The 17,279-nt window shown below is 53.3% G+C and overlaps 2 protein-coding genes across 8 annotated transcripts in view; one reads left to right on the forward strand and one right to left on the reverse strand.

Annotated features, from left to right (window-relative positions):
- Nucleotides 1-11,067, forward strand: part of Clstn1 (calsyntenin 1) — a 56,818-nt gene extending 45,751 nt beyond the window's left edge. For 2 of the 4 annotated variants that reach the window (XM_021199685.1, XM_021199684.1), the window contains 10 exons: nt 1,108-1,270; nt 3,884-3,940; nt 5,383-5,540; nt 5,711-5,859; nt 6,068-6,294; nt 6,946-7,116; nt 7,401-7,546; nt 8,352-8,487; nt 8,833-9,017; nt 9,529-11,067. In XM_021199685.1, the coding sequence (XP_021055344.1) occupies nt 1,108-1,270; nt 3,884-3,940; nt 5,383-5,540; nt 5,711-5,859; nt 6,068-6,294; nt 6,946-7,116; nt 7,401-7,546; nt 8,352-8,487; nt 8,833-9,017; nt 9,529-9,720 (1,584 nt within the window). In that variant the 3' untranslated portion in view covers nt 9,721-11,067. The remainder of the gene's footprint in view (nt 1-1,107; nt 1,271-3,883; nt 3,941-5,382; nt 5,541-5,710; nt 5,860-6,067; nt 6,295-6,945; nt 7,117-7,400; nt 7,547-8,351; nt 8,488-8,832; nt 9,018-9,528) is intronic. The other 2 variants (XM_029539733.1, XM_029539734.1) reach the window with 1 other exon arrangement.
- Nucleotides 11,068-11,322: 255 nt separating this feature from the next.
- Pik3cd (phosphatidylinositol-4,5-bisphosphate 3-kinase catalytic subunit delta) overlaps nt 11,323-17,279 on the reverse strand; it is a 49,560-nt gene continuing 43,603 nt past the window's right edge. For 2 of the 4 annotated variants that reach the window (XM_021200667.1, XM_029539788.1), the window contains exons 15-24: nt 17,024-17,167; nt 16,681-16,780; nt 16,390-16,568; nt 16,189-16,301; nt 15,981-16,059; nt 15,475-15,642; nt 14,711-14,834; nt 14,366-14,511; nt 13,919-14,051; nt 11,371-12,965 (exon numbers count right to left, since the gene is read on the reverse strand). In XM_021200667.1, coding sequence (XP_021056326.1) covers nt 12,828-12,965; nt 13,919-14,051; nt 14,366-14,511; nt 14,711-14,834; nt 15,475-15,642; nt 15,981-16,059; nt 16,189-16,301; nt 16,390-16,568; nt 16,681-16,780; nt 17,024-17,167 — 1,324 coding nt within the window. In that variant the 3' untranslated portion in view covers nt 11,371-12,827. Of the gene's footprint in view, nt 12,966-13,918; nt 14,052-14,365; nt 14,512-14,710; nt 14,835-15,474; nt 15,643-15,980; nt 16,060-16,188; nt 16,305-16,389; nt 16,569-16,680; nt 16,781-17,023; nt 17,168-17,279 lie in introns of all 4 variants that reach the window. The other 2 variants (XM_029539787.1, XM_021200669.1) reach the window with 2 other exon arrangements.

Below are 17,279 nucleotides of genomic sequence, written 5' to 3' on the forward strand. Positions count from 1 at the left end.
TGAATTTACAAGACCCTGTCTCTAAACAATGGTTTTTTTTTTTTTTTTTTTTTTTGGTATCAGTAATTCTTAAGACAATCAAATATCCAGTAAGTGTTCAAATTTCAAGCTGTTTTAGAGATGTTTCTTATTGAACCAGAGAGTCTCTACAGTTTGTTTAAATAAGGAGTCTACAAGGAGTCAAACATTGCGTTAGGTTGATCTATTCATAATGCCTGTTAACCACTGTAAAGGAATTCAGTTTAATTTGGCATGTAGTCTGAGTTACATGTTCTTATTTTTTTTATTTTTATTTTTATTTTTTATTTATTTATTTTTTTGAGGCAGGGTCTCTGTAGCCCGGTTATGTAGACCTGGCTGAACTTGCTGTGTAGGCCAGGCTGGCCTTGAACTCACAGAGGTGCTGCCCTTTGCTTTGCCTTTCCCCATCCCTCCCTCCCCTCCTCTCCCGTCCTCTCCTCTCCTCTCCTTTCTGCCGGGGATTCATGTAGTTCAGGTTGGCCTCAAACTCTACTCTCCAGCTGCTGAGAGGCTGCAGTCAGGCACCATGGTGTGGTTGTGTGTGGTCCTGGGGATTTGACCCCAGGGCCTTAGGCATGGGTACTTACCAGCTGGCCTCAGCCTGTATGTTCCTGTTTGGATGAGGACTTCAGCAGAGAACATGCATGTGCTCTGTCATATACCTTGACTGGTGATACTGCTGTTTTGGTCTGAAAATGAAGGACTACTGTTTGGGAGGTAAAAGCTGACAGAGCACTGACTCCCAAGTCCAGTCCCAAGACAGTCAGGGCCACCTCAGTTTTTAGGAGATAAATGTCTAACCTGCTGTTAGAGAAACTTCTGGAGAATTGCACAGCCCCTGGCTAGGAGTCCCTGGCCTGTGCTGATGCTGCCGGTTTGAAATGCCGGAGAGATGAGGAAATCGGCCTTCTTTCCAGTGGGATGTGTTTGTGAAATACTTTCTCCACAGATTTTTTAAAATCCTTTTCTTTTTAGGAAGTCGTTCCTACGCGTAGCTCATCTTCCGGGTCTTTTCCTGCTGCAGCTGGGGTTGTGTCTTTGGCTAAGCAGCTAGTTGACATGTCATACTTCCATTGCCTTGGCTAGGTCTGTGATGAGGACTGGCACCACTTTGTCCTCAATGTGGAAGTCCCAAGTGTGACTCTCTATGTGGACGGCGTCTCTCATGAGCCCTTCTCCGTGACAGAGGACTACCCGCTTCATCCAACCAAAATAGAGACTCAACTTGTGGTGGGAGCTTGCTGGCAAGGTAACGAAGGGCCTCGGGGATTAAACAATAGCTCCTTACCTTGTTCTCACTGTGTCAGAGTCTTAGCTCATCCTCTTTACCCATGCCTCCTTTATCTGTGCAGAGCCTTTAGGGGACACTAGTCATGTCATCGATCGCTGTTTACTAAAGGTGTGTGTGGACAACAGACACATCACCTTTCCTGAACCTGAGAACACACACACACACACACACACACACACACACACACACACACACACACACACAGAAAGTATGGTTAGGAAACCAGCATATAAACCAACCTGTCTATTAATGATTGGTGTCTGCAAAGCTGGAGGTAAGAGTGAACCATAGATACAGAAATATAAAGGATGTAGAAGTCTCTGGCTGGCAGGCCTCTTCTGTGGTATTTAGCCCTTTAGCAAGCTGTCAAGAGCTTGCTAGGAACCTGCAAGTGAGGGAACATTTGGAGAGGACTCTGGAAAGCTCTGCTGGAGGAATGATCCCTCACACCCCGAGGCCAGAGCAAACCCTTGATGCTTGTGTTTGCCGTGTGGCAGGCTGTCTGCTGTTTGCCTATTACGTGTTATCTCAGGCAAGCTTCATATTCCTCTCATATAGCAGAAGAAATGGAGACCTGGGGAAGGAGCAAGCTCAAGATTAGCCAGGTGATCAGCTGCGATTTGAACCTAAATACTGGTTTATAGTCTATACTTATAGCCAAAGGAAATAAGTTATTGGAAGTAAACATTAACTGTTCATGTCCAAGTTCACAGAGCCATGCACCGGCCTGGGACCCACTGTGACCCGTGTGCCCGACAGCTTCCTACCCAGATCCAGGCACCATCACTATGTCTGCTGAGTGAAGAGTCTTTAGATATGATTTTTCTCCCCATAGGAAGACAGTGCCTTGACTTTAGTTAGAAAACTATGAATGAATCTAATTCCCAAGACAAATCTGTTTATTTTAGGAGAATTTGAATTTCAGAGTTTCTCACTAAATTCTCTTGGATACAAGGGAGTCGGAGCACACTGAGTTAGAGCACTCTTCAGGTTCACTGTTGGTTGGTGCAACTCCCTGTGAGGAAATAAGATGTCTTCTAGGTTTATATTCAAAGGTGTTGTAAGGAAAAACAAAAACTAAAAACAAAACCACACACACACACACACACACACACACACACAAACCTGAAGGAAACTCCACTCTGACAGTTCTGTCATGTTGGTTAAGTGGGCCACCCTGGGCTGTCCTGCCACCTTTGGCCTTAGGGTCACTGCCATCAAACACCAGGTACTTCTCATCCTTCCTCTATGACCTCAGCTGCCTCAGCCTGACAGTGATTTCCACACCAAACCAACACAATTTTTTTTTTTTCCGAGACAGGGTTTCTCTGTGTAGCCCTGGCTGTCCTGGAACTCATTCTGTAGACCAGGCTGGCCTTGAACTCAGAAATCCACTTGTTTCTGCTTCCCGAGTGCTGGTTTTTTTCTAATTTTTAAAATTCCATGTATCACAGTATTTCTGTCTGTATGTATGTCTATGCACCACGTGTGTATGCCTTGTGCCTGTGGAAGCTGGAAGAGGGCATCAGATCTCCTGGAACCAGAGTTACAGATGGTTGTGAGTCACCATGTGGGTGCAGGGAATTGAACCCGGTTCCTCTGAAAGGATAGCCCATGCTCTAACCATTGACCCATCTCTCTAGCCCTTATCAACATGCGCTGTTTAAAATTCAGTTCACACGGGAAAAGCTACCCTTTGCCTTTCAGTGAATGTAGAACCCCTCTCCCCAGTAGTTCACAGTGGGGAAGATGGGCCATTGGCAGCTGCTCCACCTCTAACTGTTAGAGAGATCCTGGTGGGTGGACATGAAGGTGTAACCCGCCTCACAGGTCTGGCCTCATCCCAAGGCTTCTCCACACTTGTTGCATGGAGTGACAAGTGAGTACAGCACAGTGGCTGCTGTGACCAAGCAGTCATAAGGGGAGGCGTTTCCCTGAAATACAGTACAGAAGGGATGGGTTCTGTGCTCAGCCATGGGTGTCTAACCACCGGGCAAGCTTTGGATTCTCTACCCTGATTGCAGCTGTAGAGACTGTGCTCTGTGAGTGCCCAGGCAGTCAGCCAGTGTCCCTCTTAGCATCCTCCTTCCTCTGGTATTTAACCCCAGGAAAGTACAGACTCACAGGTTTCATGTACCACATTCTGGACCTGGTATGGGCCCCTCCCGTTTTGTCTGTACGTTCTGCTTCCTGTCTGGAGGGAAGAAGACACTGGTCCAGGAGCTGAAAGTTTATTTATGTCTGCTCCAGCACCGCTCCCAACCAGACCTCAGGGAACACACTACCGTGTCAGCTAAACTGATAATGAATTTGCTGTGCCTGCGTCTTTATCTTACCTTAAACCGATTTGTGTTTCTGCAAGAAGTACCTGTATAAAAGAGAAACCCCAAATGAAGCATTGGGGGGGTCCCTCTGGGATAGGTCACCAAGTACAAGCTTGTATCCAGGTGAACCGTGTCCCAGCGGTCAAGGGGGACTTTGTTCTCTGGGGCCCAGGTTTGGCTGCTCCAGCACTTGACTTTCGAGGCCCTAACCTCTTGGTCCTTTCTGCCGTCTGTCTTGCCTTTCCAGAGTATTCAGGAGTGGAGAGTGGCAATGAGACTGAGCCTGCGACGATGGCCTCTGCAGGTTGCTGGATCACCCCACCCCCACCCACATTCCCCGTTCACTATAGTGTTTCCTTTAAAGACGAGTCGTTGGTCCATCCCACATGTCGCATGAGATAAGCAACTTGCATTTCGATCCCGACACCATTTCAGCTGCTTGCCTGCATTGAGCTTCCCCATTGCCTCCTGGGACTTCCCTTCCTGCCCCATCAGCTTGGCAGAGGGGGGCAGGTCACACCCCTGTATGCTGCATTTGTGGGGATCCTAGTGCCTCCAGTCCCCCAGGCCCACTGCATGAGGCTCCCACTAAAATTACCCAGGCTAGGTTTGGGAGGCCCCTTAATGGTGATCAGTAAGCTGAGCCACGGAACAGAACAGTTTCTACATTTTCTGTCCTAATCGACACATTCTAAACAGAAATAGCAATTCCCTAGGGATGACTTGCTGTGAGGGGGCCCTGGCCTTCATTAACATAAAGGCGAGCTGTAGTTTGTGGCTGGTTATTGTGGTCTGTCAGGTCTGTCCTCTGGGGCTTCGCTTTCTTCATTTTGTCTTCCCTGCCTGTTTTCCTCAGAGAACTCAACAGAGCTTCCGGGAAGCCAAGATAACTCAATGCATGATGTGCTTGCTCTGCAAGCGTGGAGCCCGGAGTTGAGATCCCTACCACACACTGAACAGCAAGTGAACCCGGTGGCCCGCTTGTAATTCTAGTGATGAGAAGGCAAAGACAGGGACTCCCTGAACAAGCTGGCTAGTTAGCTATATGGGCAAGCTCTGGGTTCACCAAGAGGCCTACCCCAGAGGTCTACTCACACACGTGCACACGCACACATGTACCCAAGCATATGAACATGCATAATGTACATGTATGCATCGCACATGTGTACATACATGCACAAATGTGTGAACATGCATACATTCATGAGTACTGTACACGTAGATATGTAGAAGGCCCCAGAGGGTTTTATGTGGGGACTCTAAGCATCCAGAGTTCCTGCTGTGTGACGAGCCAGGCTTTCCCACACCCCCAGCTCCTAAGTCCTCAGAGTCAGGAAGAACATCCCACAGTGTGCTTGGCCAGTAGGTGGCAGTGGTTGAGCAAGCTGGTAGTGAGGAGGGAGGCAGTGTTGTGCACCTAGGTGATGGCACTGCCTTGACTGCCGTCATCAGGGAACAGCCAGGTGTATGAGGACCTTGGAGGGGCCTCTGAGCATTCAGGGTGTGGGTGAGGGACCCCTCTCCCGCTCGCTCGTCTCTTCTTCAGGCCATGTGCATGATCATAAACAATTTAATTTTTCATTGTGCTTCCATGTAGACTACAAGGCTAACAGGGTTTGTTCTGAACTAACTTGCATGTCCATCCATCAAGCCACCAGCACTGGTAACACGGCCATGAGACATAACCAGGAGCCTGTGGGCCGCAAGCCCAACGAACCTCACCTCTCGCTTCCTCCCCTTCCTAAGGTGGCGACCTGCACATGACACAGTTTTTCCGAGGTAACCTGGCTGGCCTCACGGTCCGTTCTGGGAAACTGGCAGATAAGAAGGTGATTGACTGTCTGTACACCTGCAAAGAGGGGCTGGACCTGCAGGTCCCCGAAGATGCCAACAGAGGCGTGCAGGTGAGGGCTCCCCTGACCTTACTCCTAGCCTCGCCCTGAATGTCTTGTTCTTAGGGACTAAACAGCTGCTCTGAGACTCAGCCCCGGCTGGCGACTTACTGTCTCTCGGTTTTGGCCTCTCTCAGTTGGAACCTTGTTCCCCTCTCCTCTCTCTGGTGTATTGATTTCAGATCCAAGCAAGCTCCAGCCAGGCGGTCTTGACCTTGGAGGGAGACAACATTGGAGACCTGGACAAGGCTATGCAGCACATTTCCTACCTTAACTCAAGGCAGTTCCCCACACCAGGCATCCGCAGGTTCAAAATCACCAGCACTGTCAAGTAGGTCGCAAAGCATCCGTCTCTGTCCACAGACCCCTGGGCGGGAAGTGTGTGTGCCTCTAGGTCTTTAGCCTCTGCCTCCCCTGCTAGGGAAGGCCGGTAATCACTTGATCTTGGGAAGCTGAATGAGGAATGGCCACCCGCTGTCCCCTCTGAGCCTCACCGCTCTCGGCACCTTCTCTCCCTCCTCTTCCTGCCTCTCTGACAGGTGCTTTAACGAGGCGGCTTGCATCGAGGTGCCCCCGGTGGAGGGCTACGTGATGGTTTTGCAGCCGGAAGAGCCTCAGATCAGCCTGAGTGGCGTCCACCACTTTGCCCGGGCAGCTTCTGAGTTTGAGAGCGTGGAGGGTATTTCCCTCTTCCCGGAGCTGAGAATCATCAGCACCATCACCAGAGAGGTGGAGCCTGAGGCAGATGGGTCCGAGGACCCCACAGGTAACTGCTCCCCCGGGGCCTGCCTCTTCTGTCGTGACTGGCAGGGCGCCATTCCTCTTGGGCCCTTTTTCTGTCAGGTTTTGGAGGTTTTAATGTTTTAACGCTTGAGTCTGTTTCTGGAACTTGGCTGCAGCTGGTGTTGGGTTTTAAGATTTAGCTTGAGGGCCAGCCCAAAGGAAGACAGTGTCCCTCCATTCTTACCGGGGACTTACTGAGTGATATTTATTGACTGAGCCGGGTCTGGGCCTGGGCCTTCAATATGCTAATCATTTACTCTACCGCTGACTACACTCTCAGCCCCCAAGTCTTGAAGGTGACTCTCCCATTCTTGGTCCTTACACTTGACTGTGGATTTGAGATGTGACAGGGGGTAGGGAGTGGGATTATGTCGCCTGCAGCCTCTGCTATTTCTGGTCTCTTTTTGTTTTGTTTGTTTGTTTGTTTGTTTTAAAGATTTATTTATTAATTTATATAAGTACAATGTAGCTGGATTCAGACACACCAGAAGAGGGCATCAGATCCCATTACAGATGGTTGTGAGCCACCATGTGGTTGCTGGGATTTGAACTCAGGACCTCTGGAAGAGCAGTCAGTGCTCTTAACCGCTGAGCCCTCTCCAGCAGCCCCCCCCCTTTTTTTTTTTTTTTGCAGTGCAAGAGTCACTGGTGTCAGAGGAAATTGTGCATGATCTGGACACTTGTGAGGTCACCGTGGAAGGGGAGGAGCTGAACGCAGAGCAGGAGAGCCTGGAAGTAGACGTGACCCGCCTCCAGCAGAAGGGCATCGAAGCGAGCCACTCTGACCTGGGCGTGGTCTTCACAGGTGAGGGGAAGAAGGGAGGGGAAGGCTCTGGCCTGCTCATTGCCTGTAGCTGTGTATCCGCCTCACCCTAGCACCCTTCTACACATGGCGGGGCATGGGCAGTGCTGTGTGCAGGGTGGGGCTGGCACATAACAAACAGCACGTGCCCCTGGATGGAGAAATGCCTGCTTGCTTTGCTTTAGTTCCCTGACTCTGAGAGCCACAGAGCTGTAGCCCTCGGCTTGGCTGACCCAAGGGCCCACCTGGGCTCCTGACTTAAGCCGCTCACCCTCAACACCCTACAGGCGTGGAGACCATGGCAAGCTACGAGGAGGTTTTGCACCTCCTGCGCTATCGGAATTGGCACACCAGGTCCCTGCTGGACCGGAAGTTCAAGCTTATTTGCTCAGAACTAAATGGTCGCTACCTCAGCAATGAGTTCAAGGTGGAGGTGAGTCCAGGGTGCCCACCGCAAAGGGCCAGCAGTAAGAGTGATCAGATGTCCTGACTCGGGCCCCCAAGGTTTCAGACGTTCATGGCGGCAACTGTTTAGGCACAGAGCAGGGCTGGCTGTGTCCACAGGGTAGACATACAGGCCTTGGGGAGCAGAGATGGAGGGTGATAACAGTGTCTGTGGGGAGGGACAAGGGTGTTCTCTGGGTCCCATATGTGAACGAGCCCCCATGAAACCAAGTGGTCTTGGTGGCTGTGTCAGATCACCGCCCCATTGACAGGGACATTTGGGTCCCGGGTTGTTGAGTGCCAACACTGCCACAGTCACTCTGAGGCCACAGCAGCTAAAGGACAGAACACGCTGCCCTGAAACCTTCAGCGGCCTCTGCTGCAGCTGACTTCATTGGCCAGCGCCTCGAGGTCTGAAGAAATAAATTCTGAGCAACCCGCCCACGTCTCCACCGTGATCAAGTGGTGGGCGGAGACTGTACTCAAGCCAAAGGGTGGCTGGCGAAAGGGTGGGAAGAGGTGATCCGAGCTGTCTCCTAAGGCCAGGGTTGTGTCCTACTCTGATGTGAATGCGTTCTTTTGTAAGCTACACTACAAATGAGCCATCAGACACACGCTGTTTCTGGGATATGTGACACTGTCACACTGTTGTAACCGGTGACCAGGTCTCACTTCTGATGTTTTTCTGGAGCTGGGAGACCGGGAAGCAGCACTGCTTTGCCAGTAGTCGACCCCCTATTTACCTGTCAGGTACACTTGGGGTCCCGGCCCTAGTGACACTCTCTCTGCTATAGGTGAATGTGATCCACACAGCCAACCCCGTGGAACACGCCAACCACATGGCTGCCCAGCCACAGTTCGTCCACCCTGAACATCGATCCTTTGTGGACCTGTCTGGTCACAACCTGGCCAATCCTCACCCGTTTGCAGGTAGGACGGGGGAAAGCACATGGGTCAGGATGCTGTGGTATGTAGGGTCCAGACAGACAGACAGACACATACACACACAAGCCTGGTAGTGAGCATAGCTCACAACCACTGCCTGTCAGCTACCCCAATGCTGCCACTTACACAAGGAAGCTCGCTTACTGCAGCCACAGAGCAGCGGGTGAGCAAAGGCAGGCCTAGGGCTTCCCCCTAGTGTGTATGGGGTCACTCTGACACATTCCATTTGACCTACCTAGAGTAGTTGAGACCAAGGAAGGATGGGGGGGGGGCTCTCTGGGTGTAAGCAGTGTCACAAAAGCTGTGTCTGGTCTTCAAATCCCGTGGCAGTTGTCCCCAGCACGGCGACGGTGGTGATCGTGGTATGTGTCAGCTTCCTGGTTTTCATGATCATCCTGGGGGTGTTTCGGATCCGGGCTGCACATCAGCGAACGATGCGCGACCAGGACACGGGGAAGGAGAACGAGATGGACTGGGATGACTCCGCCTTGACCATCACAGTCAACCCCATGGAGGTAGGCGCAGAGGGGCCGACCGCAGAGCGCCACAGAGACCCGGGTCATGCGCAGAAGGGCCGACCACAAAGCGCCAGAGATCCGGGTCATGCGCAGAAGGGCCGACCGTAGAGCGCCTTGGAGACCCGGGCCACGTGCTCTGCACGTTGGGTCAGTGAAATTAGGGAGGTCACCATCAGATGAGGAAGCCCTGGCTCCGAGACCTTGCTGAAGGCCTCCGTGAGTAGCACAGGCAGGCTATTTAACACTCTTGGCTTCTTTAACCCTAGATGTCTCTGGTATGACAGGACTAAGTTCCACCCCTCTGCAGTGAGCACCCCGACCCAAGTGCGTGGTCTTCGTGTTGCTAATGAGCATCACTTGCCCTGTCACTTCTGGCGAGGCGACTCCCAGTGCTGCTCGGACCTTTCTGTCACTGTGGGGTTGGCTGTGTTTTCCTTTGTGACTTTTAGTAGATGGACACTGGGTGATGGGGCCACAGGCTAGACTTATGCCGTCGTCTCTTTGCCAGACGTATGAGGACCAGCACAGCAGTGAGGAGGAGGAGGAGGAAGAGGAGGAGGAGGAGAGTGAGGATGGGGAGGAGGAGGAGGACATCACCAGCGCCGAGTCCGAGAGCAGCGAGGAGGAGGAAGGCGGCCCCGGGGACGGCCAGAATGCCACCCGACAGCTGGAATGGGACGACTCCACACTCAGCTACTAAACCCACACTCAGCGCCTGCGCTCCAGACTCTCTCCCAGCCCCACGGGTCCACGATGTACAAAATCATTTTGACCAGCAGGTCTGCAGACCCCTCCCCCACTGCTCAAAGTCCTCCCGTGCTTGGTGTGTGGGACCACCGGCTCCACCCTCCCCGCCCATCACCATTGCAGTTTTGCTAGAAGCTGGCGCTTCCTCCCCGGGGCAGGGGCCCCACAGCACCATAGACCCCAAGTGTGTCTGGAGTTCCCCGTCGGCCAGGGAGAGGACACCAGTACCTGGGACCTCCAGAGAAGCCGCAGTGAGCGGACTTGTCGACGGAGGGTGAAAGATTACTCCCACGCAGTCAGTAACCGTTTCTCCTTTATTTTTAAAAGTTTTTATTTTTATTTTTTCCCAAACTAGTGCATGTATAAAGTGGGAGAGCAGGGGGGGTTAATATGTAGATGACCAACTGACTTTTTAATATTTTGTAAATAAATTGGGATTCTTTGTGTCCTCTGTGCTAGTAGTTCAGGACAGGAATGTAAAGTCAGAACTCGGGGCCAGGAGGAACTCTTCGTCCTCCCTCTCCCCTCCCAAGAAACCAGGTTGGAAAGGTCCAAGTCACTGTGGCCCTCGCTGTGATTTCTGTACAGCCACGTGGCTGGGGCCATAGGCTTTCAGTGCTGCCTGGGGGACAGCCCCACGCGCCTCCAACCACATTAGAAGCAGGCAAGAGCCAGGGTGTTGCCAAAGCCCCTGGCCTTTCTCGCACACGCCTGTGACTGGCAGCCACATGGTTTCTGCTTATTAACGTGTGTCTCCCAGTTGGTGAAACGGTGTAGCTGGGAATGGACAGCCAAGGTGCAGGCCGTCAGGCTCCTCACTTGGAAGACAGACAAGTCTGCACTACAGCACCCACAAGGAGACCCTGAGGCCCGATGACAAACTGCTACAATGTTCCAAAACAATCTGTTCTCTCTCCTCCCCAGAGGCCCCATGGGATGCTGCTTGCTGTTGGGTTTGGGGTAAGATCTAAGACCCAGCAGATGAGACCCAGTTGGTTTGGCGGTGAGGAGACAGCGGGTACAACTCACACAGCACAGCTTGTCATTCACAATCACAGTTTAGACTGCTCCAGCTGGGACAGCCAGTCCTCGCTGCTAGTTGTAAGGATGCCGAAGCTGTGCTGGCTGTGGCCGCCCTCCTGTGTCCCATTCCCTGTAGCTGCTTTCTTAGATGGAAACAGGCTAATGAAGAGAGGGACACTGTCGTGTGTCAGTAGCCGCAGGGCCCCCTTTAAGATGTGTATATCGACACTAGGTCAGAAAGTGTATGCGTTATAATAAAGTTCTGGTTCTAACTCCAGCCTGAGTGGGGTCCATTCTGTCATGTTTTCTGGGTGGGGTGGGGCGGGGTGGGGTGGGGGTTGAGGGATTTATTTTTGAGACAAGATCTCCTACATAACCCCCGATAGGCTGGGCTCAAACGTAAAAGCAATCCTCCTGCCTCTGACTGCTCGGTGCTGGGATTACAGATGTCCACCATGCCGGGCCAGGATTATTCATTTTTATGGTACTGAGGAACGTACCTGAGGCTTTGCACTTCACAGTCAAGGGCTCTACCAGTGCGCTGTATCCCCAAGCCCCCTTGTTATTTGAGCCAAGGACATAAGAACATAAAAACGTTTTTATTTCTTTTCACCTGTCTTTACCTGTTGTGTCAAGGTTGCACAAACTGGTCTCAGCCCACATCAATGAGAGGAGAAAACTTAACAAAAAACTGTCTTCCAGCCAGGCCACACACCCAACCCAGAAAGGCTGAGCCTGTGCAGCACCTGCAGCCACACCAGAGCACCTAGACTCTTCTCAATAAATAACATGGCATACATACACACACACACAGACACATTTCCTATTTCAGAGTCGGTGGGGCAGACTAAGGGTGCTGCGGAGGCACTGCTCACTGCTGGACCCTCGGCTCATCATCATGAAGGGGCTCCTTCATGATGGCTGGGCTCCTTGAGCCATGTTCTGGGCTGCTGGTGAGACAGCGGTGATGATTCTGAAAGTCTCAGAATGCTACCAGGAGATCCAGGTCCTGAGGTGGCAGCTGATACATCGAGATGTGCTCGGGATGACACGATAAGCGCCCCTGAGCTGGGCTCTCTAAAAGCCGGGCGGGCGGCTGGCGTTCGGATACCTGGGAGGAGGCCGAGACTGCATTTCTAGAGTTCGTCTGATTGCCCGGACTACACTGAATTTTGTTCTCATCCTTGCTCACACTTTCGAGCCTAGCTCCCCAGCTGCCTTCTGAGATTTCAGCTCTGGGAGAGATCAGTCCTGTCTGTCCATAAAGCTGCCTTTGTGTGCCCCTCACATGAACCGTGAAGAGGACTTCCATTCTGGCTGGCCCTTCGTCTTGATCCATGACCACGCGGAGCTAAATCGGGTCGAGGCCTGGAATACGCTGTCTGTAGTGGAGGCCGGGTCCCTCACCCCAGCCGTCGGGGTTCAGTACAGAGTTTGCAGATCATGTTCTTACCCGCAAGTGAGAGGGGAGGGTGTTCCCATACCCAAACCCAAGAGGTCGCTTCAGCAGTGCAGAGCAAGCGTGCCTGAGTCTAGAGGGAAGCCCCTGGCTTCCTCAAGAGCTGCCGGAGGCTTGGTTGGTGGAGGTCGCCAAGGGTGGCGGAGGTGAGCTGAGGATGGAAGTGTCCTGTCTGCACTGGGAGGCACCACGTGACTGCCAGGATTGGTCCAGGCGGCCTGCTGGGAGCCTGGGAAGAAGGCCCCAAGAACTGGCTTTGCTGGGCCAAGACCCACAGGTTGGAAGACTAGGTACGATCCTCAAGTCGTACAATGCTGACCCGGGGTCGTGAGGACATCACCCCTCCCCTGCACAGAAATGCACTTCCCTTTATGGCTATTCTGTTCCTTAAACATTTCGAGTCATAAATAAATTACCAGTGTAAACAAGAAGCAGTTGTGTGGCTCTTCCCCATGAGGGACAGTTCAGGCTCTGGGGCCCCTTTGGTGACCACTGGACATGCCTGGTCTCCAGGACCGTCGTTTGCCTCTAGGGCTGAGAGCCAGGAGGGAACCGCCATGACCACCAGGGGGCGCCTCTTACTGTCTGTTATCCTTGGACACATTGTGCGCCAGCCAGTTGACTTTGGTTTTCCAGCTCTCTCGGAGAGCTTCGTTGAACTTCACCCGGAAGTGCTTTAGCGCCTCTTCCTCCGTCTTCCCCAGTGCCAGAGAGTCCTGGACAAAAAACCACACACAGCAGAGTGACATTGAAGGACCTTGCTCTCTCTGTTATGCTATCCATACTGAAGCCCAATGGGATGCTAAATTCTCTCTGTATTCAGACCCCAAACCCAGATGGTCCACCCATTGACTCAAATGTCAGATGCCTTAGAGTGTCATATGGCCTTCAGGGGATGCCCTGGTTAGGTCAGTGGCCTGTCACCCTCTGCTCCAGTTATCATAGACAGAGGACGTGGGAAGAAAGCATTTACACAATGTACAAGGAACCTTAGCTCACACAGGCCGTGCAGGAGCGTGTGTTTGAGTGTGTGCACACACCTGTGTGTGTGAGGACACCTATGAGGGACACCTGGATTGACTAAGGAAGGTTACCACATATCTGCCACCCAGCACAAGTGGGCCCAGCAAACTGGACCACTCTGGCCACTGCCCACTGCTAGGACAAGGATGCCACGAGGACCCCACAATTATCAGTACCCCTGAAAGTCTACCAAATGGGGCCCTACTAGGATCCAGACCTCCCAGGCAGGCTGTAGGAAGTATACAGCCGTGGAGTTGGCCCTGACTCAGCCCAGGATTGACCTACTGTGTTGGTGGTTTTCTGCCAACTTGATACAAACTGGAGTCATCTGGGAAAAAGGAAATTTCCTCAACCAAGGAAACACCTTCATAAGATTGCCTGCAGTTAAGCCCTTGGGGCATTTTATTTTACTTTTTGGATCAATGACTGATATAGGAGGGTCCAGCCCACCATGGGTGGTGCCATCCCCTAGGCAAGTGGTCCTGGTTTGTAAAAGAAGGTAGCCTGAACAAACCATGCTTCTGGTTCAGTGCCTGCCCTTGACTCCCCCTTCATGATGTGACTGCTGTGACCACAAACCCTTTTCTGCCCATGTTGCTTTTGAAGGCTTTTATCGTAGCGGAAGAGACCCCACAGGGACGCTTACCTTGAGGTACTGGATGTCTTTGGAGCAGCTAAGCTCAGGCAGACCTGCGGCCCGCATCAGGGCGAAGAGATGGAGGAAAAGCAGCCCGTGGCGCCGCAGGATGGTGTAGGCTCGTTCACAGTAGCCTCGGAACCTGCAGGTGAGGGAGGTGGGGCAGGTGAGGTCCCGGGTGCTCTTGACCACTCGGGCCTGTGCACCTTCCCGAGCTTAAGGTTGTTGTTGAAGGTTATCCACTGATGGCTAGCTCCTCAAGCTAACCTCCCTCTGTCTCCTGCTGAAGACACAAACCTCATCCCCCATGGCCCAAGGAGGGAAAACAGGTTTGGAGGTCACTCATCCCAATCCGCCAGCATCCAGGGGAGGGGTGGGAGCAGGACTGATTGCCGGCTCCAGCTGGAGCCTCGTTCTCGAACCCAGCGTCCCCGGCGTCTGGGGCAGAGCCCTCACCTTTCAAACTTCTCACTGTTGTTAGTCTTCCCCTGCTGGATCACGTGGACAAAGTCATAGGTGAGAATGAAGGGGACGCGCTCCCGGTTGATTCCGAACTTGGTCTTGAAGTTCCCCAGAAAGTGGCCAAAATCAATGTGGAAGAGCTGATGGGGAGGAAGCAGAGCCCTTAACCTTGAGTGAGCAGGGCTCCAACCCCAGGAGCCGCAGGGAGGAAGAAAAAGAGCAGAGAACACGGAGCTTCCGTGCCCCTTGAGAGACCCAGGGGAAGACGACACCAGCAGGGCTCACAGCGTTCACTGGACATCAGCCCCATAGTGAAGCCACCCGGGCACACGCCCCTACCTGCCCACTCTCTCTGATCATGATGTTGTCGCTGTGCCGGTCACCGATGCCCAGCACATACGTGGCCACACAGTAGCCAGCACAGGAGAGGGTGAATTCCTCAATGGCCCGATCCAGGGCCTCCCTGAGGGGGAAGATTGAAGGTCATGGCACACCAGACTGCAACACTTTACCAGAGGGGGGGTCTGCCTCTCTTCCTCCGAGTCTAGCCTTTCGGCTTGCTTTACTCAACAGAATGTAAAGTACACAGTCCCAGAGCTTAGGCCTAGGATACCTCTCTGATCTGGAGCCCGTCCCCACCACCTAGGAGCACTGTGGGAGAAAGGCTGAGGGCCGGCCTGCACAAGCAGAGGCTGGGAGGAGAGGTATAGCTGACTCGCTCCGGGCATTCAGTGGATGCTCCAGGTTTGGGAGAAGTCCCAGATGGCTTGAGTTGTCCCAAGCAAGGCACGTATAACAGCCCGAGATTCACAGCAGCAGATGTCTAAGGTCTTAAGCTTTGAGTGGTATCAAGCACAGCCACTGGCAACTGACACACAGGAACCCCTCTGCTAATTCAAATCCAAGCTGGCCCCACAGCTGAGCCCCACACCTAGCCCCACAGCTTGAGCCCCGCAGCTGAGCCCCGAAGCTGAGCCCCACAGCTGGCCCTACAGCTGAGCCAACTAGTCAGAGAAGATCACAGCCCTTCCCTCTTATCTTGTCTCTGATAGGCCAACCCTTCCCATATCACACCTCCCAGAAGGAGAAGGCTTGAAACCTACCCAGGGTTCTTGGACTTGAGCCAGTTGAGCAGGGCATCCTTGTTGAAGGCAGCTGTGGCCGCCATGTTGCTCTTGTTGAGCTGGATGTTGGCGATGGTGTCTGAGTGGAGGACCACCTCAATGAGACCTGTGCGGTCCCCGGTGGGGAGGCAGCCATAGGGCGTCATCCTAGGTGAAAGAAAGGCCGGCAGAACGTCACGATCAAAGGCTGTTCCTGGAGATGCACACTCGAGTGGCTGAGGAGGAGGAGGATGAAGGACTCGGAGGCTCCAGCACTGGTACCCAAGATGATGAGGGTTGGAGGGAAGCTGCTGCTGCTTCCTCTGCACAAGGGGCCGGGAAATGCGGAAGGGAACAAGACAAGTGCTTGGCTGCCCTCCCTCCCTCTCCTCTCCTGAGAACAGCCCTTCCCCAACCCACACAATAAGGAAAGTTTGGATCCCCTTCCAAAGCATAGCTCTAAGGGCTGGCCCAGAAGCACACCAGTTACAGGATGGGTCCCCAACCTCAGATCCAGGCCCTCCTGCTTCCACAGGACGTCCATGAGCTGGATCATCTGCAGAGTCAGCATGTCCTGGCGGAGGTCTGTAGTGTGGGAAGGAGACCACAGTGTCTGGTGGGTTCTCTTCTCCCACTGTGTATCGGTTCTTAGGTCCCAGGACCACCCCTCAGGGACCGTTAGGCCTCAGCAGACTCCCTAGCCCGCCTGCTCACCATCCCCGTTCTTAAACATGATGCCCACGTTGCCAGCACTGCCCGCCTCTTCACTGCTGTACATGATCCACAACGGCTTCATTTTGGAGTCCATGAAGGTGCACTGCTCCACACTGCTGGCCAGAGAGTAGGGTCGACAGGGGCTCCACCGCAGGCCGGGAGGGTGGGAGGAGCCCTGGTAGGGCCAGGCATGGGGCTCACCAGACTTCCTCCAGCAGGGTGCTGGGGTCGAGCGGAGACTGCAGGTGGGACAGGGCCTCCATGTAGGTCTCCTGGCGCATGCACATATGCATCATCTCCTTGGTTTGGGGCTTGGTGGTCTTCTGGGAGCTCACCTTCACAAAGTCATTCAGTGCCTTCAGCTTGCTCAGTGCTTCCCCCTGGTGGTGATAATGGGTGGTGGTGCTAAGCGGTGGTGGGTGCTGGTCACAGGTGGGAGGATGGTCCAGGGAGAGCCTTCTAAACCTTGTAAGCAGAACGACCACGCCTTACCTGCTTCATCAGCACCTTCATGTGGTGGGTGCTGCCTCTGCAGTAGGCTTCCATGATGAGACCAAACCGCAGGGCCACTGATGGTACATGCATCTCTGAGCTGGGGGAAAAATGGTACTGAGTCTTGCCAGTTAGGGTCTCACAACCCCTCCTCTCCCCCAGCCTAGGTGGGACCCAGAGCATCAGAACATCTGAGCCTGCTGGAACAGGAGTTCAGCAAGATCTCAATAAGCCCGAGATCTCCCTTCCCTGTGGCCCTCACAGGATTTCCAAGGAATAGCCTGGGGGGCGTTCAACTACGGGGGTGGGGTGGGGTGGGGTGGGGTGGGGTGCGTTCAACTACCGGAGGTGCCAGAACAGGAAGTGCCCGATCTTGCGGTTAGCCAGGGCTCGGCCCAGCAAGAATTTGGTCAACTCGCAGTCCAGGTAGGACTCGTATTTGAGCACTTGCACCAGCTGCAGAAGGTACTGGAAAAGCTCGTCGTCCCTGAAGAGGAGGAGAGTCAGTGGTCTACCGCTGGTTGGTGGCAGACGGAGTAAGAGGCAGAGGCCAAGTTCATTCCAACCCAGCACCCACTTCCGGGTTTTTGGGACAAAGC

The sequence above is a fragment of the Mus pahari genome, chromosome 6 (genome assembly GCF_900095145.1).
Source record: "Mus pahari chromosome 6, PAHARI_EIJ_v1.1, whole genome shotgun sequence".
Lineage (NCBI taxonomy): Eukaryota > Metazoa > Chordata > Mammalia > Rodentia > Muridae > Mus > Mus pahari.